This window comes from Medicago sativa, chromosome 8, assembly GCF_051527215.1.
Source record: "Medicago sativa cultivar Bolivia chromosome 8, Bolivia_mono, whole genome shotgun sequence".
NCBI classification, from domain to species: Eukaryota; Viridiplantae; Streptophyta; class Magnoliopsida; order Fabales; family Fabaceae; genus Medicago; species Medicago sativa.
Window position 1 is genome coordinate 29,783,543 of NC_140756.1, and position 19,879 is coordinate 29,803,421.

Sequence of the window (19,879 nt, forward strand, 5' to 3'; positions counted from 1 at the left end):
TAATTAATCCTCTATACATACAAATGCAAATGTTCAAAATGCATAATCCAAGTGGCAATCCAAAATTCTTTATACATACAAATGCCACGTGTCCTATTTTATGGAAGCAAATTTCAGAGGAAAGTTTTTGGTTCCACAAATCACATGAAACCGTAGACTGTGCCTATTAATTAACATCAAAATAGAATGAAACTAGTCTTTGCCCCGTGCAACGCACGGGCAAAAAGTGGTATATTGTAGTGCGTTGAATTGTTGACACTTAACACAATAACGAAATATATAAGATACATTGGAGCGCGCGCGCGCGCACACACACACACACACACATATATATATATGGGTTTTGCTAGAAGACACTTTTATGAAGGTTTCTTTTAGCAAGTTATTCTATGCGCATTTGCTAAAAGAAACCAACTAATTTTTATGAAGGTGTCTTTTAACAAAGTTATAACTAAAAAGTGGAAATCACACCTTGAGGTGTGGGTTGCTAAAAGACACCTTCATGGGTGGCTTCTAGCAAAACCCTATATAATTATATAGATAAATAGAAGAAAAAGTAATCAAAACAGGTCCTTGTAGACAATGCATTTGCCACCCCTTCATAGCTCCAAAATAATCTGCAAAATAAATGAAAGATACATCTATTTAATTCGTATAGTTTAAATAATGATGACAGAAACCTATAATATTCACCTTTTAATAACTATATATTCATACCTTGTATGCCTGCAATCTACAACTTTTCAAATACTTCTGGATAAACAACATTGTATCTTACAAAAAGTCGGGTGAAAAATAGAGAATTCATATATATGCTTTTGGTTCAAAATAAACTATGAGGAGGAAGATTCCAAAAGCCTCCCATGTTTGTTGGAGGCAAATTTTTGAAATTATCCCAATGGATGGGGATAAACAAAGGGTGAGTATAAACTTAAATAATAATTTTGTTTATGTTTAAAAAGATAAATTAAAAAAAAAGTAAATGTTTAAAGAAATCGAGGCCTTGTTAGTTTACCCATAAGAACAGTTTTTTTAGAGAACCTATAAGAATAATTGTTTCTCTAACATTACAACTGACTCAACCTACACTATGAGGAAGATGATTTCTTAAGCCTCTCGTGTTCCTTGGGTGGGTATTTTTGAAATTATCCTAATGAATGGGTAAACAAAAATCGTGGCATTTAGCCAAAAAAAATTGTAGCAGATTGGTCCTTTGAGTTATTTTGGTTTTCTCTAACACATAAGTCCTTTAAGATGTTTGATGATGATACATGTAACATCATACATTTAACTGCCACATCTTCATTTTTGTAACGTTTGGTTAACATAATGACTAAATTGAAAATGTTTACAAACTTAAAGGACTTATGTGTGACCAAAATAACTTAAAAATCAATTTGTTATACAAACCTCAAATTTAAAGGACTCATGGTGTAATTTAACCTAAAATACATATAAAACTTATAATAAATAGACACATAAATCAAATACACATATATCCTATAGGTGTTTGAGAAAGACAAAGCTTTCCACTTAAATCAAATACTTATAGCCTCCTGTGTTTGAAAAATATAAAACTTGAACTTAAATCAAACACTAATGAATACATTGGCTTTGCAGTGCCTACTACATTCATGATAGCTACTTATATATATCACTTTGTATGAGACTTGACAGTAGCTTTCCATAGCTCCTTGTTATCATGCGCATTCCTCATCACCCATGCTGTCCATATAATCCCATCATTTTCTTGCAAAACCAACCTGTATTTAGCATTCCATAAGCATATTTAGCACAACATAAATTCTAGATTTTAATCCCAAATTACAACTTCAAATCATTTGCCAAGAGTCATGGTTTGCAGAAAGTTGATGAGAATAAAAATACCTTATCCAAAAGTTGCTTTGCAGTGGACAATGTTGATGAGAATCCCCTGCAACTCAGCTAGGGCATCAATCATGTCATAGTTAACCTAAAAATATTATGAATGTAAAATGAGATTAGAGAAAATAGAAGAATTACTACAAAAAGGAAAAACCAATGAAAATACGCATAAGAGGATTGAAACATACAACCTCCAATAGCACCAAAAGCTATGTAAAAAAAAAAATCATGAAAATTACTAATAATAGCAGTAACTCCATGTTGAAAAGTTACTCACTTTGGTAACCAAAAAAAAAAAAAGAAAAGTTACTCACTTACAATCTAATGTCATTATCATAGTTAAGACTTCATTAAAAAAATTAAGAGCTAACTAAATCGTATTATTAGATATGTAAAAATAATCCAAGAGGATTGCAATTCCGATCGAAGAACTCTTTGCAAACAACAATCATTGGCTACAGTTAGACATGACCAGATAAGCTATCAAATTACTGAACTACGAATTCGAAATTAGGCAATTTATTAGATAAGTTATGTCGGGTATACCTCGTGTGGCCAGATAATAGTGTCAAAGAAATCTCTGTCCTGGATCGAAGAAAAGCATGAGTCCATCCTCACTTTTTTTTGCAGGGACGCTTGAATCATTCCTTGAAGAGCTTCTGAAGACCAATAATGTCAAATTATAATTGCATAGTGTAATGAAGAAATGTATACTAACAGATGAATGTTTGGTTAGAGGTATCACAAAAAATTATTTAAGATGAATGCCCAATAAATAAGATTGATAACAAACAAAACATTGATGACACACTCTCTATGCTTAACATCAAATGTTTAAAATCAACCATGAAATAATTCCCAAGCTACCCAATGACAAACAAATCACATTCCAAAGTCCAAAATATAATGGTCAAACATAAAAATTCATTCAAAATGAAATGTTTCAAAGTACAACGGCCAAACAAATATAATGGTCAAATATAATGTTTCAAGGTAATAACATCAAAAGATGAGGTTAACAAATTCAAGTGCAAGAATTTGAATGTCCCTTTCGTTTTTTCATAGCATCTTTTTTTTAATAGCATCGAATTTGCGATATTAAAAAAAATGAATTGCATTGATAATGAAATAAATATGAGGCTAGTACATGTTCTTCATAGTTAAAAGTTAAAACACCCTCCATTTCCTTTCCATTTGCCCATTGAGTAGCTGAAAAGTGAGATCTATGAATTAGAGACATGATTGATTAATGATAGAATAGCACGAAAGGAAAATCAAACATCTTTCAAACATTGATAAGTTGAGAAATTAAACCCTTTCAAATTGCTCTCTAGCCAAGGAAAAGATCAATGAATGAATTGTGTTTAAAATTGCAGATATCTTAAGGATCAATTAACATAAATATATAAATTAACGACAAAAATAAGAAACCATGAATCAGGATCAGTAAATTAGAAACCCAAACTTCATTTCATTTTATGAATAATGTAGCATGACTAAAATAGGTCCAAAATTTTTATCACAATTTTGGCAACGTCAGCATAAATCAAACCTTTGAACGTATTTGCCGCATCTCAACACCCTTTTGCTCATCTGCTTCAACGCACGTATTCGCTTCATCAACCACACCTTCAGATACTCGTTTGTAAAAGATACACAATAATATAGGATATGTAAACACTACAAACAACCAAAAATATCAGAATCCAAAAAGCAAAAAAATCAATGTATAGAACCAAAAAATGTCAAATTTTGCAGGATGCAGCCAAATCATCTTCAAAATTATTATGCTTTATGAACCAACAATTATTCCACATATAGTAAAGAACCCCAAAATAACAGTAGACAATGGCCACCCAATGATGTGCCAATGTTCATCATTCAATCACTTAAGAGTTCTAAATCACTATAAACTAAAGCACTTTCAAAAGCCTAATCTGAAAAATCATCAAATTACACATTCAACATAAAATAGCTAAAAGTAAATATATATATATATATATATATATATATATATATATATATATATATATATATATATAGACACACACACCTCTAAGTAGTGATTATACTCATGAGAGCAATGTATCCTGCAAAAGAAATAAAACCTAAGATATATGATATATGATCCATTTTCAACAAAAAATCATTAATGATTAAAAGTTAATCTTTACAAATCTGAACAATCACTTTCAAAATACTTGAATTTGTTGTTTCTACTAACCCTGCTACAATAAAGTACCCTATTGGTGCTCCACCGTTGGTTTATGCTACAACCAGAACCTTGAAAATTGCGTCACAATCTCAACAATCCGATTTAAGTTGGCTCTTCATTGTAAATCTGAACATCAAATTAGGAATACAAATGAAAATCAACACGAAATTAAAAAAATCAAACAAAGTAGATTGAAGAAATTTGCGTAGAGTACCTAATCTTGAAGGTCACGTGAAAATTTTTGGATCACTGAGATGGAGGGAGGATGCCAAAATCGATCGGAAATGAAGGTAAGAAAAAAAGAAGTGAATGAGAAAGGAGAAAGATAGATCACGGATGAGAAGAGAGGGTGAGGAGGGAAAAATGGGGGGAAAATATTAGGGTTAGGGTTAGCTTGGGGGATAAGCTGAAGTAGAGATAAATATGAAATAGTTGTTTCGGAAAACAGAAGAGATAAATATGAAATAGTTGTTTCGGAAAAATAGGGCTATAAATAAATATGAAATAGTTGTTTAGGAAAACAGAAGAGATAAATATGAAATAGTTATTTCGGAAAATAGAAGAGATAAATATGAAATAGTTGTTTCGGAAAATAGAAGAGATAAATATGAAATAGTTGTTTCGGAAAAATAGGGCTATAGATAAATATGAAATAGTTGTTTTGGAAACAGAAGAGATAAATATGAAATAGTTGTTTCGGAAAACAGAAGGGATAAATATGAAATAGTTGTTTCGAAAAATAGAAGAGATAAATATGAAATAGTTGTTTCGGAAAATAGAAGAGATAAATATGAAATAGTTGTTTCGGAAAATAGAAGAGATAAATATGAAATATGATCAATGACTAAAATTGAATGACGCCTAAATGTGCAAGATCAAATGACTCAGAAAAGTGGAGGGAAAAATGGGGGGAAAATATTAGGGTTAGGGTTAGCTTCGGGGGTTAAGCTTTAGTAAGTAAGATAATTGTTACATAACTAGATCATCGACCCGTGCTACCGCACGGGTCATTTTAAGAAGCTAATATTCACTGTAAAAATAAAACAATGTAGTTCGCTTGAATGTAAAAATTGTCGTAAATCAAACCATAATGTCAATTACAATAGACTCTGATTAACACTTTGAGTCAATTCAATTTCTCCATTGTTCATCCTATTTTATACAGTAGTTTAGCATGAAGATTAAATTATACGCATCTATAATCCGGGTAAGAATACTAAATTGTATACCATAGTTAATCTTACCCACTCTTACATGCATCAACCTCAGGTAAATCTCCATTTAAAATAACCTTAGAACTAAAATGGCACCTAAATACTTCCTTAACTTGCCAAACCGAAGGATCATAATAAATGGTGAAGACATGTCATGTGTTGCGAAATATGACTCTATTTTTTCATGAAAAGAGAAAAAAACGTAGCACGGGTCTATTAAAAATAAAAAAGAACGTAGTTAAGACATAATATTGATAACAAAATCTCTTTAATATATTATCTATGTAAAATATTGTCCATCGGTTGACATGTAGAATGTTTAAATAAATGAGGCTTGTAATACTGTAGCTGGTTTAAATTCAAATTGGATAAACTATAGACTGATTTATTTTTTTTTAGATCGAACAATTTAGGATTGTAAATTTTTTGACAGCTTTGATCAAGGAAATCTACAAAGATACCAAAAAAAAAATGTAGTTAAGTATCACACATATATTTCCCTTAAAAAGAAAAGTATCACATATATACATAACGACAAAAAATTGTATGACATATATACAACATTTCTAGATTAAGTCAAGACGCAATTCAAAGAATGACTATGCCATTCAACTAATATTGAAATGATATAACTAATTGAACAACATCATCATCTCCCCGTTTATTGTTGACATATAAGTAAGCAAATTTGGAAGAAAAAAAAATGTAGATCATTTAATATCAATGAGTCATTTGATCAAATAGATGAAAGGAGATGTCACTAATTCTAGCATATTTGAACCCAAAGAAATGTAGATCATCACATCATTTCTTCACGGCAAGTAGATTTCATGCTCCACTTGAGCTCCTTTAAGATGATGTTACTGTAAACCAAAAAATGACAATAAAATAAACACCAATTACTTAAAATATATACACAACAAATGGACAAAAATTACTAACAAAAACCTCTCAATTCCATGGAAATTGAAAACATTGGTCGCAAATAAACAATGCTGATAAAAACACAGCACATATTTAAAAATTGGGATCTCCAACTCATGACACAAATTATCTTATTTGACAGTAACTTACAATCAACAACAATGGTTCAATGAAATGGATAAAATCAAATATTTGGAGGCAAAGAGACATCACATAGAACACAAAAAAAATCTAGTTTAACCTTAGCATTATAAGAAAGTAAGTTGTCAAAAAAAAAAGGTGAAAGTAATTATCAAGTAACCAAATTACTATCAGGGTGATTTGAAAAAAGTTGTAAATTCATTCTGCAAGTAATTATCAAGTAACCAAATTACTATCAGGGTGATTTGAAAAAAGTTGTAAATTCATTCTGCTCATTGAATTTTTACCCCTGTTATGTTGTCATATTACTCGTATTTTATATTTAGTAATAAAAGAACAATAAAAAGAAAAAGAAAAGGAACTGTTGATGTTCCATTGATCAAGTCCAACAAAAGAGCACTTCAAATCATTAAGAAGCTACTCATAAATCTTTTATTAAAAATTGGAGTAGAATTTTTATTTTTCAGATAAAAAAAAACATGAATAACATCAACCTCAAAGAAAATAATCTAATCATACTTCTTTGGCATGAAATGTAGACAAATAAGGGATTAACTATGAGTAAAATTAAACTGACATATATGTAATTTAAAAGCAAGACAGCTTTGTCGTACAAACCTCATCTGTTTTGAAAACTTTGGCATTAGGATGATATGAATGGTTCATACAACTTCACAAAGGAAGAACTATAGTTCCTGAAACAATAAATGTTTTAGCTTGAAGATTATTGTCTTGCCTTAGAACAATACAGAAAACATGAATATGTGTAATTCTAAGACAACCCAATTCAATGGAGAAGCAAACTAAGCAAAAAGCTGAACTATGCATATTATATGAAGAGACATAAAAAATTTGCCTGGAGATACTAATGGACAAACAATAGTGAACATGACCGAAATCGGTCGTGTAATTGTCTCGGCTTCTTTGTGCCATAATGGAAAATGCATATTTGGAGTCAACTCACTTTCCAATAGTCATTTGTATGTATCCTATTTTTCGTCACACATTGCACACAATCCCCTCCCGCACTCTTTCCCTCATGTATCACAAAAAGGTATGGTAGAAAACACAAACTCAGCACCTAGTAGTACATACAATAGTAGCATGTGGCATATCACTTAGCAGCAAAAAAAAAGCGTAATGAACCAACCTTATTGCCTTATAGCTGGGACAAAGTTAATATCAAATATAGCTAGGAATAAAAAAAATTCTACTATGAAGCCAACTAATAAACAAAAGTTAATGTCATGGTAAAGTTAAGATGATAATGAACCAACCTTTTAAGTTAAGCAAAACAAATGCAGCCTCTTGATATATTTTTTTTGGATAAAAAAATCTAGGATTGTAAATTTTTTGATGTCATGGAATATAAAATGCATACAAACTCATGCGTTCTCCAATTGAAAATGTCAAGGTAGGAAACTCCTCATGCTTACAAACCATTATGCAAAATAGAGTATATCAATAGAGTATGATTTAATAGAGTATAACGATAGCAAAAAATCAAACTACAGAAACTAAAAACAATAGTGAATATTCTAAAGAGAAGGGTAGAAAAAACTATTTGTTTGAAAAATAAGCAAATGATTTAATCTGCATGATTATGTCATGTATAAATCCTGCTATGAAAAAAGAAGTACCTTGATAGAAAGTAAGCCACAATGTGATTCCATAAGTAAGCCCACTTGCAATAATAACCAATAAGTAATAAAAATCATATGTTCCTGCAATATAATCAACACACATGATGACTAATTATAACAGATTCATATATTCCTTCCAAAATCAAAATCATATGTTAATAATTAACAGTTAATACATATTGTCAAGCAGGATACTACAACAAATATCAGCAGCACATGTTGTAGTATAGACAAAAAAGTGAAAAACATCAAAACATATAAGGCTTTAAATCAAAGCAAGCTTGATACAAACACAATGTTCCAAAGGGAAGAACACAAACTCTAGCTGCCTCAGACCAAAAACGAACGTCGCAATTCACTTATGTTACACCACAAAAATCTGAGCTGAATCGGCAACAGAACCACACCAGAAGTGGAAAAAATGGCCCAAAAAAATCTGTAGAGCATGTCAGCAAAACATGACATAGCAGCAGACCTCCCAAATGAAAAAGTTGCAGATGTACTATCAAGGAAATTCTTGATATCCTAAAAGTTAATGGGATTCGACTCTTAATGTGCACTCTTTAATATTCATAACAAAGAGAATAAAAATATCCACACACAGAGAAATTAGTAACCCTTCATGGTACAATTTTTGGCAAATTCGAATAAGAGAAGCTACCTCACAACAATATATATTAACAGTCACAATTCGAATAAGATCCAACCCCAAAAACTACAACAAAATATACTCAAATTGATGTATATAATGGCTACAATAACAGTTACCACCTATAATTTATAAACTATAACAATATAAAAAGACAACACCAATTTTATACAGACCAACAAAATTTCGATTTTAAATGCCTGAGATTCATACAATATGAATGTCAAGGTAAGAAAACTCCTCATGGTTACAAACCATTGTGTAAAATAGTGTATATGAGTATAATGATAGCACAATATCAAATAAGAGAAACTGAAAAACAATAGCAATAAAATTACATGAACTAAAACAATAGTGAGTATGCTAAAGAGAAGAGTAGAAAATACTATTTTTTTGGAAAATAAGCAAGTGATTTTATCTGCATGACTGTTTCATGTATAATTCTCTCTATGAAAAAAGAAGTACCATCATAGAAAGTAAGCCACAATGTTATTCAATAAGTAAGCCCACTTGCAGTAATAAGTAACACAAATCATATGTTCCTGCAAGATAATCGGCAACACATGATGAAAAATTATAATAGATTCATTTGTTCCTTTCAAAATCAGAATCAAATGTTCAATAATTAACATGATTAATGTCAAGCAAGATACTACAACAAATATCAGCAACACTGTACTATATACAAAGAAGTGAAAAACAACAAATCATATAAGGCTTTAAATCAAGGTAAACGGGCAAAAACTCTATCGGCCTCATACCAAAACGGGCGTCAAAATTCACTTCTCTTACTTTAAAAAAATTGGCAACTGAACCACACCAGAAGCGGGAAAAATGGCCTAACAAAATCTGCAGCAGCAAGTCAACAAAACAGGACATAGCAGCAGACCTCCCAAATGAAAAAAGTGCAGACGTATTACCAGGAAAATTCATCATTTCCTTAAAATGAGTGGGACTATCAAGAATCTTTACCTCATTTTAACGTTTTTATTAAATATTTCTTTACCTCATTTTAACGTTTTTTAATAGACAATTCATGAAAAATACAAAACCCTTACATTTTGGCCATATGCAGACCTCCATACTGAGCAACATAAGCATGAGCCCTACTATAACTACCAACATCAGCAGCTTCCTGAGAACTACCTAATATACCTAAATGTCTCGAATCACAGCATCAATCGCGTTTGTGTTCTGTGTTTGTGAACATTAAATTTAGCAGCAGAGTAAAAAAGGCATATGGAAGAGATTGAAATTTTCTTCATTGGCATGGAGAGAAAGTGAGAGAGAGAGAGCGAGAGAGAGAGAGAGAGATGGAGAGAGAGAGAGAGAGGTGTAGTGAAACAAAGCTAGGCAGAAAAGAGTTTCAGAAAAAGAGTATGTTGGAAAACGAAAACATCAACAAATAAACTCATGATTACCAGTCAAAGATACAGAAACATCGTCACGATGTTGCCCATCACTTAAACCTCTATACTCCTTGATATATTGTTTAATAGTCATGGTGGCAGAGAATTTGTGTGGATATGGGTTTCTCCCTTCTTCCTTTTCAGTTGCAAGATACTTAAGCCTGTTCTCCAAGTATTGCTGCAGTTAAACAACCCAAGTAACAAAAAACAGTTCATCAAACATTCTATAGAAGAAATAACATGTTGGAAACAATGCGGTGAAAAAAGAGGAGTCCTACTGTTGGATCCATATCTTCCTCATCAGCAGCTGCAGGTCTGTTCTCGTTGGCATTTCTCATTTCAGCAGCCTAGAAAAGTATTGACATTATATATCAAACATAAATTTTCAGGAATTGAAATCAACACGGAAAGAATAAAATCACAAAATTATACCAAAACATGCAGAAACTAAATGTATAAATTTAACCATTAATCAAAGGTTAGTGTATCAATTGTTTACATCACAAAAATCAACAACCAAGCCTATTGTCAAGAAAAGAAAAAAAAAACCAAGCTTATGCCACTAAGTGGGGTCGGCTACACGGATCATACGACACCATAATGTTCGATCAGATATCATATATCTATCCAACTCATTAATCTCTAGATTTTTCTTAATAGTTTCTCTAGGTCTTCCACTGCCTCTAGTAATTCACTACCCCATCTGATCTACTCTCCTTACTGAATTTTCAAATCTTCTCTCTACATGTCCAAACCACCTAAATCAAGTTTACACTGTCTTTTCTACAAAAGGTCCTACCACAACTCTCTCTCTCTATCTCTTTCTATTTAATGTTGTCATTTCTAGTCCTAACAATTGTTTAGATACATATGTAAAATATAATACAAATTTTCAGAAAAGAAAAAAAAATAAAAATCAACATTCAAATAACAAAATCACACAGGGTTCTACTAAAACATATGCAAACCAGATTTTCAAAAATTAAATACATAAAACTCACCACATATGCTTCACCACAAATCGAAGGTTACATTATCAATTATTAACATTATATATAAAACATAAATTTTAAAAATTGAAATCAAAATGCAAAGAATAAAATCAAAAAATAAATTTCAGGACAAATTGAAGGTTACGATAAATGGATAAGAGAATTACCCTTCTGGCTCTTTCCTCTTCCTTTATCCTCTTTTTTTCTTCGTTCTCCCTTTTCTTGATCTCACGCTTCAGTGCACTGTAAGCAAATTAACAATAACAGTTAAAAAAATAAAAAATCGTGAAATTCAACGGTGGTGGTGATGGTGAAAACGATTTAGCGTTGAGAAAGAGATTCGGAAGAGTTACCTTTTGCTTATAGTTTCGCCCGCGGCGGGATCGGTGGCCGGGGGATCGGAAGGAGGTTGTTCCATTGAGAGAGAGAGAGAGGGAGAGAGAGAGAGAGAGCGTTGCAGGGAAGATTTGGATGAGAGAGTGAGATAGAAATTAGGGACGTTTTAGAAAACCGGCGGCGCTTGTATGCGTTTTGTATTGGAGTAATTTGAGTAATTTGAGACAGAGAAGGAGAGAGACCGTTTGGGTTAGTGAAGGGAGAATTGGAAATGGATTTGGAGAAGATGAAGAAGAAGATCTGGTTGAGAAGAGAAAGAGAGAGAGATAGAACGATTCCAATAAAGAGAGAGAAAAGTAGGGCTATAGTTTTTTTGGGAATTAAGGTTTTGGTTAGGGATAAAACAGTAAATTTATTCTTTAGGGTTTAGGTTAAAATTAGGGCTTCAAAATTGGCTTGGGACAACTTTTATATATAGAATAGATATTACAAAGAAATACATATTATCGATTAAAAAAAAAGAAATTCATAACATGAAGAGAGAAATGTGAAAATACTTAAATCTATATAAACTAAAGCTACTTCCATGAAATAGAAAAGTTAAGAAAAAAGATAACGGAATAATGGTGCGTATGACAAACTAAAAAGTAAAAAGTGTAAAAAACATTATGATAGTAATCAAAATACAAAAAAATATTTCTTGTTCAAAAAAGAAAATACAAAGAAATAGTTCTCTTTGTCAAGATGAAGATAAATTGTGTTTTTAGCATTTGAGTGGTATATATTTATAGGCCGGAAATATCACTCTTTGAGCCCCCAAAACTTGTTCAAAATCAACCAAGAATTTCAGAAATTAATTGACATTTAATTTACAACTTAAATAGTAGCACCAATCAATCCTTTTTTTGAGAAAATATGACCACCAACTAAAATTCAACTTTTCATGATTAGCAAAACAGGATTGCTATTTGGTTGTGACTTTTAATAGGTTTAATGCAATATTAATTGGTAGTAATTTTTTTTGAATAAGTTAATTGGTAATAATTGTTCAGTAAAGGACCACTTATTTTAGAGACCCCTCGTAGTAAGTTTAATAATTTCCTCTTTGCTGATATTTCTAGGGCTATGGTGGGACACAATTTTGTTCTAGCATATATTAAGAACTGTTAAATTCTTGAACAAAAAAATAAAAAGAATTGTAAAATTAAAAAAAACCTGATATGCTTATAATAATTTGACAAAAATATATATTTTGATTTTTTTAAGCAACCTTTCTACGTGACATTATTTAATTAAATTTAAGAAGATGTGTATTTTGAAAGTATGCACAATTTTTTTTTTTAGGAAGTATGCACAATATTATTGTTTCTGCATTTTTAGGTAATTGGGCATAATGTTTTCAATTGGTAGGTAAATAAATTTAAATTTGAATTCATTGAAATTAATGAGGAATCCTAATGAGAATTTGGCTTTATGTTGAAATAAACAATAAAATGTTTGTTCAAATAAAGAATTAAAATAAAAAAATATGTTTAATATCATTTCATACTTAATGTCAACAGAGAAGAGGCAAATGTGAAATTTAACCTTGTCAAACATTGCCTTTTGTAGATTTCACTCGAGTGAGTGGGATTTCTAAGGATTCGAGAACTCAGGCACAAGCCACATTCTCACAACCCTCACGGTTAACACCAAATTGTGGGCTTTTTCAGTAACATCGGAGATCAAGGCGTTTTTGGCCATTTGAAAAATAAACAAAAAAAAAAAGAGACAAAAAAAAAAGATGTGATGGAAAGTGAATGAAGAATCATCCTATTTATAGTACAATTGGGAACACGGTCTTGTCAAACATATCAATTATTGTAATTATTGTTTTGTCTCTTGATTTTTCTAATGTCAAAATAACAGCATAAAACAATTATTGTAATTATTGTATTGTCTTCCATTTTGTTTGACCATGTAGTCAAGGATGGTCTTAATTGTCAAATAATCAGTATTAAATTGGTAATATATGGTATAAGCATTGTGAAAATGTTAATTTTTTTAAAGAATTGTCAAATACTAAAGCGGTACTAATTCTAGCCGACAATGTTAATTTAACACGGTATACTGTTGTGTCAGATTTTGATAAAACATGTGAATGTGTGATATAAGAGTAAGAGTTAACAATAAATTAATTAATTGTAAAATAACTATTGTTGGTCAAATAGAGTATCAAGCATTCTTAGAATTATTGTCTTGTTAAACATATCAATTATTGTAATTATTGTCCTGTCTCTTGATTTTTCTAAGGTCAAAATGATACCAGAAATAAAAGATTTTATATTGTTTGATAATAAAGATAATTCACTTTAGTCTATGGTCCAGATTTTTTTTTTACGACAAAATGACCCTGATTTTGTAGGGTCTATTCTATTTTATTTAAGTGATTATAATATATTGTTAGAATATGTGCCTTCTTTTTTTCAAATAAAAAACTAATTATTTTATATGCTAGATAGACATTTTTATTTATCAACGCTAGATAGACATATAAATTATTGTGACTCTTTTTTCATATGTGCAGGTCAGACAAAAGTTTTTCTAATTAAACAAAGAACAAATTGTTTTTTTTTTTGAGAGAGAGAACAAAGAACAAAATGTTATATATTGATAGTATTATTTCAGGTGATAAAAATATAGAGGCTTTTTCCCTTTTTTTCTCAAAGGATTTTCAAAAATTATTAGAATTACTTTTTTTTTTGTTTGATCAATTAGATAGAAACAAATAATTTAAATCACAACAGATAAGAAGCAGCATAGAGAGAAGCAGAGAGAAGCTGCATTAGTTACGATGACAACAAATAATCTTGCCATATAATACTGCCTTATGTAATTTTATTTTTTTTGGTGGTGGCTGCTTTATGTAGATTAGTGCAAGGAAAATTGTCAAATGTAATATAGATATGCCAAATGGCACAATTGCACATGTGGATAGGCTAGATAGAAGAAGCATTTAATATTGGCCAATGTAAAACATTTGCATTTGTATATAATATAGATATAGATAGATATAGATAGATATAGATATAGATATAGATTTCTTGTGATTTGAAACAGTTGACTATGATTCTAAGGTGTGTTTGTTTCAAGTTTATCAAATTTATTTCTAGGAATAACATTCCTTAGAATATAAAGATGGGAATTTTATTCCAAGGTATTTAGGAAAAATATGTTTGGTTAACTTTATAATATTCCTAGGAACCATAAAAATAGGGATTATAATAGGTAACTATTTATAAACTTATTCTCATCTTCATGGGAACTTTATTCCCACCCTTTTCCTTGGGAAATTTTTTCTATTCCCAGGAACTTTTTATACCCGGGAATAAAATTTAGTAAACTTGTAACAAACATAGGCATATATATTCCTATCCTTTTATTCTCGGGAATTAACAAATATAACTTGAAGCAAACACACCCTAAGAATTTTTTATGTGTCTTGAAACCGTGTAAAGGCTACAATAAAATATCATTAAATGCATTTTAATTTTAACGAAAATATGCTGCTTGCCTTTCCTTAAAAAAAAAAAAAATTGCTTGCCACTTGTGAAAAATATCATTGAATTATCTCAATAATGCTTTACCATTCCCAAAATCATTTTGTGCCACTCAATTATTCTTATCAAATTTCTTTCTTTTCTAAATGGCTCCCAATTATGACTCTCTTATTAATATTAACGACAATAAGAGTAAATTCTGCTTGTTTGCAAGAATCGTTAGACAATGGTCATCTACCGATTCAAACAACTCTGAAAAACAAACGACAATCCATTTGATTTTAATGGATAATTATGTGCGTTTTTTAGATTTTATATTATGATAAGCTTTCGTAATTTATAAAAGATTAATATGTTATATGACTATTTTTTAAAATTATTTCCCATGCAGGGTCACAAGATACATGCAATGGTTGGTAGTGAACTTTTTAACAAGTTCGAAATTTCTTTTGAGTCAGTATCAATGAAATACAAGAAGTCATGACAACATCACATAGATTTTGTCTCAACTTTACATATAAGACTAAGATCGGACCTATTAATCATGGAATTATGCCTTATTATTCCTATATTTTGTTACCCATCCTTCAGTTTTTCTTTCAAATAGTTACAACTCTGAAGTTATGGTCGGTGAATTTCGATTAAGTTCAGTTTTACCAATCCTTCAGTTTTACCCATCCCTCTCTTATATAACTTCCAAAAACCCTTATAAATGATGTCTTAAGGGTTTGGGTGGAGCATCCAACGTTTCCTTCATTTCTAATCGATGTAGGACATGATCACTCACACTTGAAACCCAACAAGTTTCACGTCGATGGCTGCTATGTGTGACTTTAAACTATATATATTAATCACAAGAAACTTACTACACACATGACAAGAAATAACGAGGAAATTGTCGAAGATAGGACACATATTGAAAATGATTTAATTAATGTTTACTACTCCCTCCGTCCTTTAATGTAGGCACACATTGCCTTTTTCACATTTCTTAAGAAAAGTTGTTACTGTAATTAATGTGTCTGTTTTGTGTATTAATATTACCAAATTGTCCTTTGTTTGTATGTGTATTAAATTTGACTTTTCATATTTCAAGACAAGTTAATAGTATGGCTTAATACATCATTTGGTCCCTTAAGTTATTTTTCATTTTCATTTTGGTCCCCTAACTATAAAGTGTCTCAATTTGGTCCCATAAATCTTCTACCGTTACCATTTTTGGTCCTCTCCGTTAGTTTTTTAATGTCTAACATTTCTGATATGATTCCAACCATTCGATTGCAGGTCCATTATATACTATAGTGAACCATCACCACATAATTTTTTTCCCTCTCTTCATCTTTTTCCTTCCACCACTTCTTCATATTCATACAAAATTCATCAACGTTCATACTACCAGAAAAAAAATACTCATTTTTTTTTTAGAAAGAAAAGAATCTCTATCTCTATTATATATATTTGCGCTATTTTTTTTTCAATAGTACACGTGTCATTCTCTCTATGCTAATTGTCATTAATTGTTTTGATCTTGGCATATGTTATGGTAGTATCACTGTGTTATCATTGATTTTATTAAGAAAGGGTTTTAATTAGTTAATTCTTAAAAAGGTACCAGATCATTGTTTTTATTAAGAAATGATTTTAATTTTTGAATTCTTAAAAAGGTGTGTATGTAAGGGATACAAAAACGGTACAATAATGTTTGACTTATATATCATTAATTAAAAATCTTTTTTTGGGTACAAATTAAAAATCCTTTTATTTGTATCTCTTATTTATCTTCATCTTCATCTTCATCTTCATCTTCATCTTCGTAGTAAACATTTGCTACATGTGGCATGTTTATTTGCTTATCAACATGGACTACTTGGATTATAAAATAAAACCGTGTATTATCATCAAAGTTTATTTTACAGGTGTTTGGAGTGAAAGGAAAATTATTTCGTGTATTTATTGAGTCTTCAAAAATATGCAAATCGCAAATACGATTCGATTATGGAATGTCATTGAATAAGAAGATTACAGGTGTTTGAAAAGGCATATTCATTCACTCATTTTTTTTCTTCATTTTTCATAATAAAAGAGGGGTGACGCCAGATTCTTTGGTGCACTAAACAAAAGAAATTAAGAGGGCTGAAATTGCAGATCACAGATTCCATGAATCAAGCATGAATCATGTTCTTCATTTTTAGTGTTTAGGGTGCTATATATACATACCACTATTTACTCATCTTGCACAATAATTCATCATTCATCTCTTAGCATTAGCAGATGCACACACAACAACAATTTTTTAATCATGGATGCATCTTTTTCTGTATTATTATCACCTTTGAAAGAAAAAAAATTGTCGAGCATTTTGGTATCTCAACGGTGTATGTTAATGCTATTTTATTGGGAGTTTAAGGTTATATAATTGTTGTGCATTTCTATTTGGATCTAGATGCATGTTTCTCTTTAGCTATGTAGTGAATTTGAAATGTTCAATTTAATTTTTAATCTTCAGGTGTGGAAAAGAAGTTTAAAAAGCCGGAGAAGAGATACCCACTTCGTTTTGTAAACCTGTTGATAATCGAGGAATAAAGACTGATGGACTTAAGGAGTTGTTCATGTCACGATAGCAACCAATCTAATTTTTTAGAGAGGCGGCCACAAAAGGAGCTCAATACGTTGTGTGAAGACGATCATCAAAAGTTTTGCTAGGATTCACAATTTAACAAGTTCTTTTTTTTTTTTTTTACAAAGATGGTCATATGTTTTTACTCCTACATTTTGATCTATATATAGGTTAATTCTTAATGCTAAGTTACAAATTCTAATGATTTTTCCATGTGTGTTTTTGTATTCCGATATATGGAATGAAATCAAAATAACAATTCTATGTAATTTTCTATTTGAATGTTGATATTAAATAAGAGATTAAGAAAAGATTACGAGGTTGCTGAATTTGTTTTAATGGTTTTCATTGTAGCTCTTTGACAAGAAGTTCTATGAGTAGATTGTTAGAATTTCTTCTAATATTTTGTGGGCTACAATCAATTGTTGGTTCTGGTTTTAATAAAAACGGACTGATGTTGTGATCCATTTGATGATGCTTAGGCCTTAATAAAAGTGATCAATAAATATTGGGCTTTTGGGCACTTAATCTGATTTGTGTAGAAACATAGTGTAGGCCCAAACACTAGGCCCATGATGGGTGGTGTCTAGGGTTGCACGGTTATAAATAGAGAGGCTAGGTCCCCTTTGCCATCACTCTGACAATTCTGCTCATTAGCTGTTTGCCCCATCGAAAACCCTAAGTTCGGAGCATGTGAAAGGCAAAGGAAGACTCTTGTCTCCAATCTCGGCGAATCCGCTCACCATAGTTTCCAAGTAAGTGTGTTTTAATTTCATATATCACCATAGTTTCCAAGTAAGTGTGTTTTAATTTCATATAATAATTCGATGTTGTTGATTTAATTCTTACATGTGGTATCAGAGCCTAATATTATATGATTTAGAACCTTAATTTAAATTTTTGATCATCGGAAATATTCGGTAACGATGAGTGTGCCTGATTTTGTTTCGGCTATATAAATTTTTGTTGTGATAGTCGATTGTGTGATAACCATGAATATACAGATCGCATAACTTTGTTGATTTGGTTTTGGGTTTTGCTTTTTGCATATAAACAAATTGACATAATAATTACTATGGTATTTTGTCTTCTTGCCTTTGCATGTGATATGCGTCGATGATTTGTATTTTTGGTTTTGAGTCACCACCTACAACGTGTGTTCTTCGACTATCTTGCTGAAATTATTTGCTGACATATGAATTGAATTCAAAACAAAATTAATAAGTGCCGTGGAAAGTAGCCTGAATTTCGTAATTAATTTTAAATCGGTTATTATTATTCACATTGAAACAACTTGTTTTGTTTAGTTGTGGCTTCAACGCTTTCAGAAAATTCTTACTTAGATTTTGGATCCTGTTGAAGCCTTGCATCAGTATTGTTTATTTTATTTACATGAATTTTGTGATATCTGTTATATTTTATTTTATGGTTATATATAGGTCTTTTGGTCTCAAGTCTACATGAATTTTGTAATATCAGCAAAATGCCTCTTGGTCTCAAGTCTACATGAATGAATATAGGTCTTTTGTTTACTCATGGTTTGCGATGCATAAACCTATTTTATTTAATTAAGAGGCAAAGACAATATCTAAAATATAGATTTATTAAGCACAAGACTTAGATGCTATGTTCTGAAAATTGCAAGCTGTGTTATGGAACCTTGTAACTTTAGTCATAATTTTGTTGAGTAACCCCTTGTTCAAATATTAGACAGTTTGTTTCTTGAGATAGTTGATTCAAGCAACGTGTTACTAAAGGGATATTTTTGCGGATATTAATTTATTTCATATAAATATGGACCGTAAAATATATGTTTTCTCATCATATACTTGAATTAAGTTCCTAAAGTGGATATGGATATCGATTAATTTTGAGTAATTTGTTTCTGAAGATTTAGAATTAAATCTTTTCACTTTGCTCATTTTTTTTTTTAATATCGTTGCCATATCTTGGAATTTGATATTCTTTTCACCTTGGTATTTTTTTGGTCTGGTATATTTATATATATGGTTTGTACTTCATGGTGAATTTGCATATTATTTAAAAGGTTCAATTTTGTTTCCAAGATTTGTTCTTATTTTAAGCATACATTTTGAAGTTTTGAATTAAAATATATTTTTTTTAATATTCAATTTCAATTATTGAAATTGTTTCAATTTTCAAAATCATATGGTTGATAGGAAAATTAAATATTTCCTATTCTTAATCTTATGTGTTTGGTTTTGCTTATCTGGCAAACAATTTTTAATCAAAATGAAGTTACTTGAACAAGAGTTTTGATTGTTTTCTTCATTTTGGTAAATTTCCATAATCTAT

At 30.5% G+C, this 19,879-nt stretch overlaps 1 protein-coding gene and 1 long non-coding RNA gene across 5 annotated transcripts; both read right to left on the reverse strand.

Annotated features, from left to right (window-relative positions):
- Window positions 1-1,434: 1,434 nt before the first annotated feature.
- On the reverse strand, window positions 1,435-3,975 carry LOC146898246 (uncharacterized). 2 transcript variants are annotated; one of them, XR_015023644.1, is made up of 6 exons: window positions 3,938-3,975; window positions 3,437-3,498; window positions 3,032-3,093; window positions 2,431-2,543; window positions 1,888-1,972; window positions 1,435-1,763 (listed from the first exon to the last, which is right to left on the reverse strand). It is a non-coding gene; the product is annotated as an uncharacterized LOC146898246 (long non-coding RNA). The 2 variants fall into 2 exon arrangements; XR_015023643.1 differs by lacking the exon at window positions 3,938-3,975 and having other exon boundaries at window positions 3,437-3,618.
- Window positions 3,976-5,900: 1,925 nt separating this feature from the next.
- LOC146898247 (lysine--tRNA ligase-like) lies at window positions 5,901-11,840 on the reverse strand. Of its 3 annotated transcripts, XM_085737917.1 has the most exons (8): window positions 11,425-11,839; window positions 11,239-11,314; window positions 10,358-10,426; window positions 10,092-10,257; window positions 9,136-9,212; window positions 8,019-8,102; window positions 6,997-7,073; window positions 5,901-6,176 (listed from the first exon to the last, which is right to left on the reverse strand). In XM_085737917.1, exons 1-5 carry the CDS (start codon window positions 11,487-11,489, stop codon window positions 9,160-9,162), a joined length of 429 nt encoding a protein of 142 aa, XP_085594043.1. In that variant the 5' UTR covers window positions 11,490-11,839; the 3' UTR covers window positions 5,901-6,176; window positions 6,997-7,073; window positions 8,019-8,102; window positions 9,136-9,159. The 3 variants fall into 3 exon arrangements, with proteins under 3 accessions (XP_085594043.1, XP_085594042.1, XP_085594044.1); XM_085737916.1 differs by lacking the exon at window positions 9,136-9,212 and having other exon boundaries at window positions 11,425-11,840; XM_085737918.1 differs by lacking the exons at window positions 5,901-6,176; window positions 6,997-7,073; window positions 8,019-8,102; window positions 9,136-9,212 and adding an exon at window positions 9,228-9,864 and having other exon boundaries at window positions 11,425-11,835.
- Between the last annotated feature and the right edge of the window lie 8,039 nt (window positions 11,841-19,879).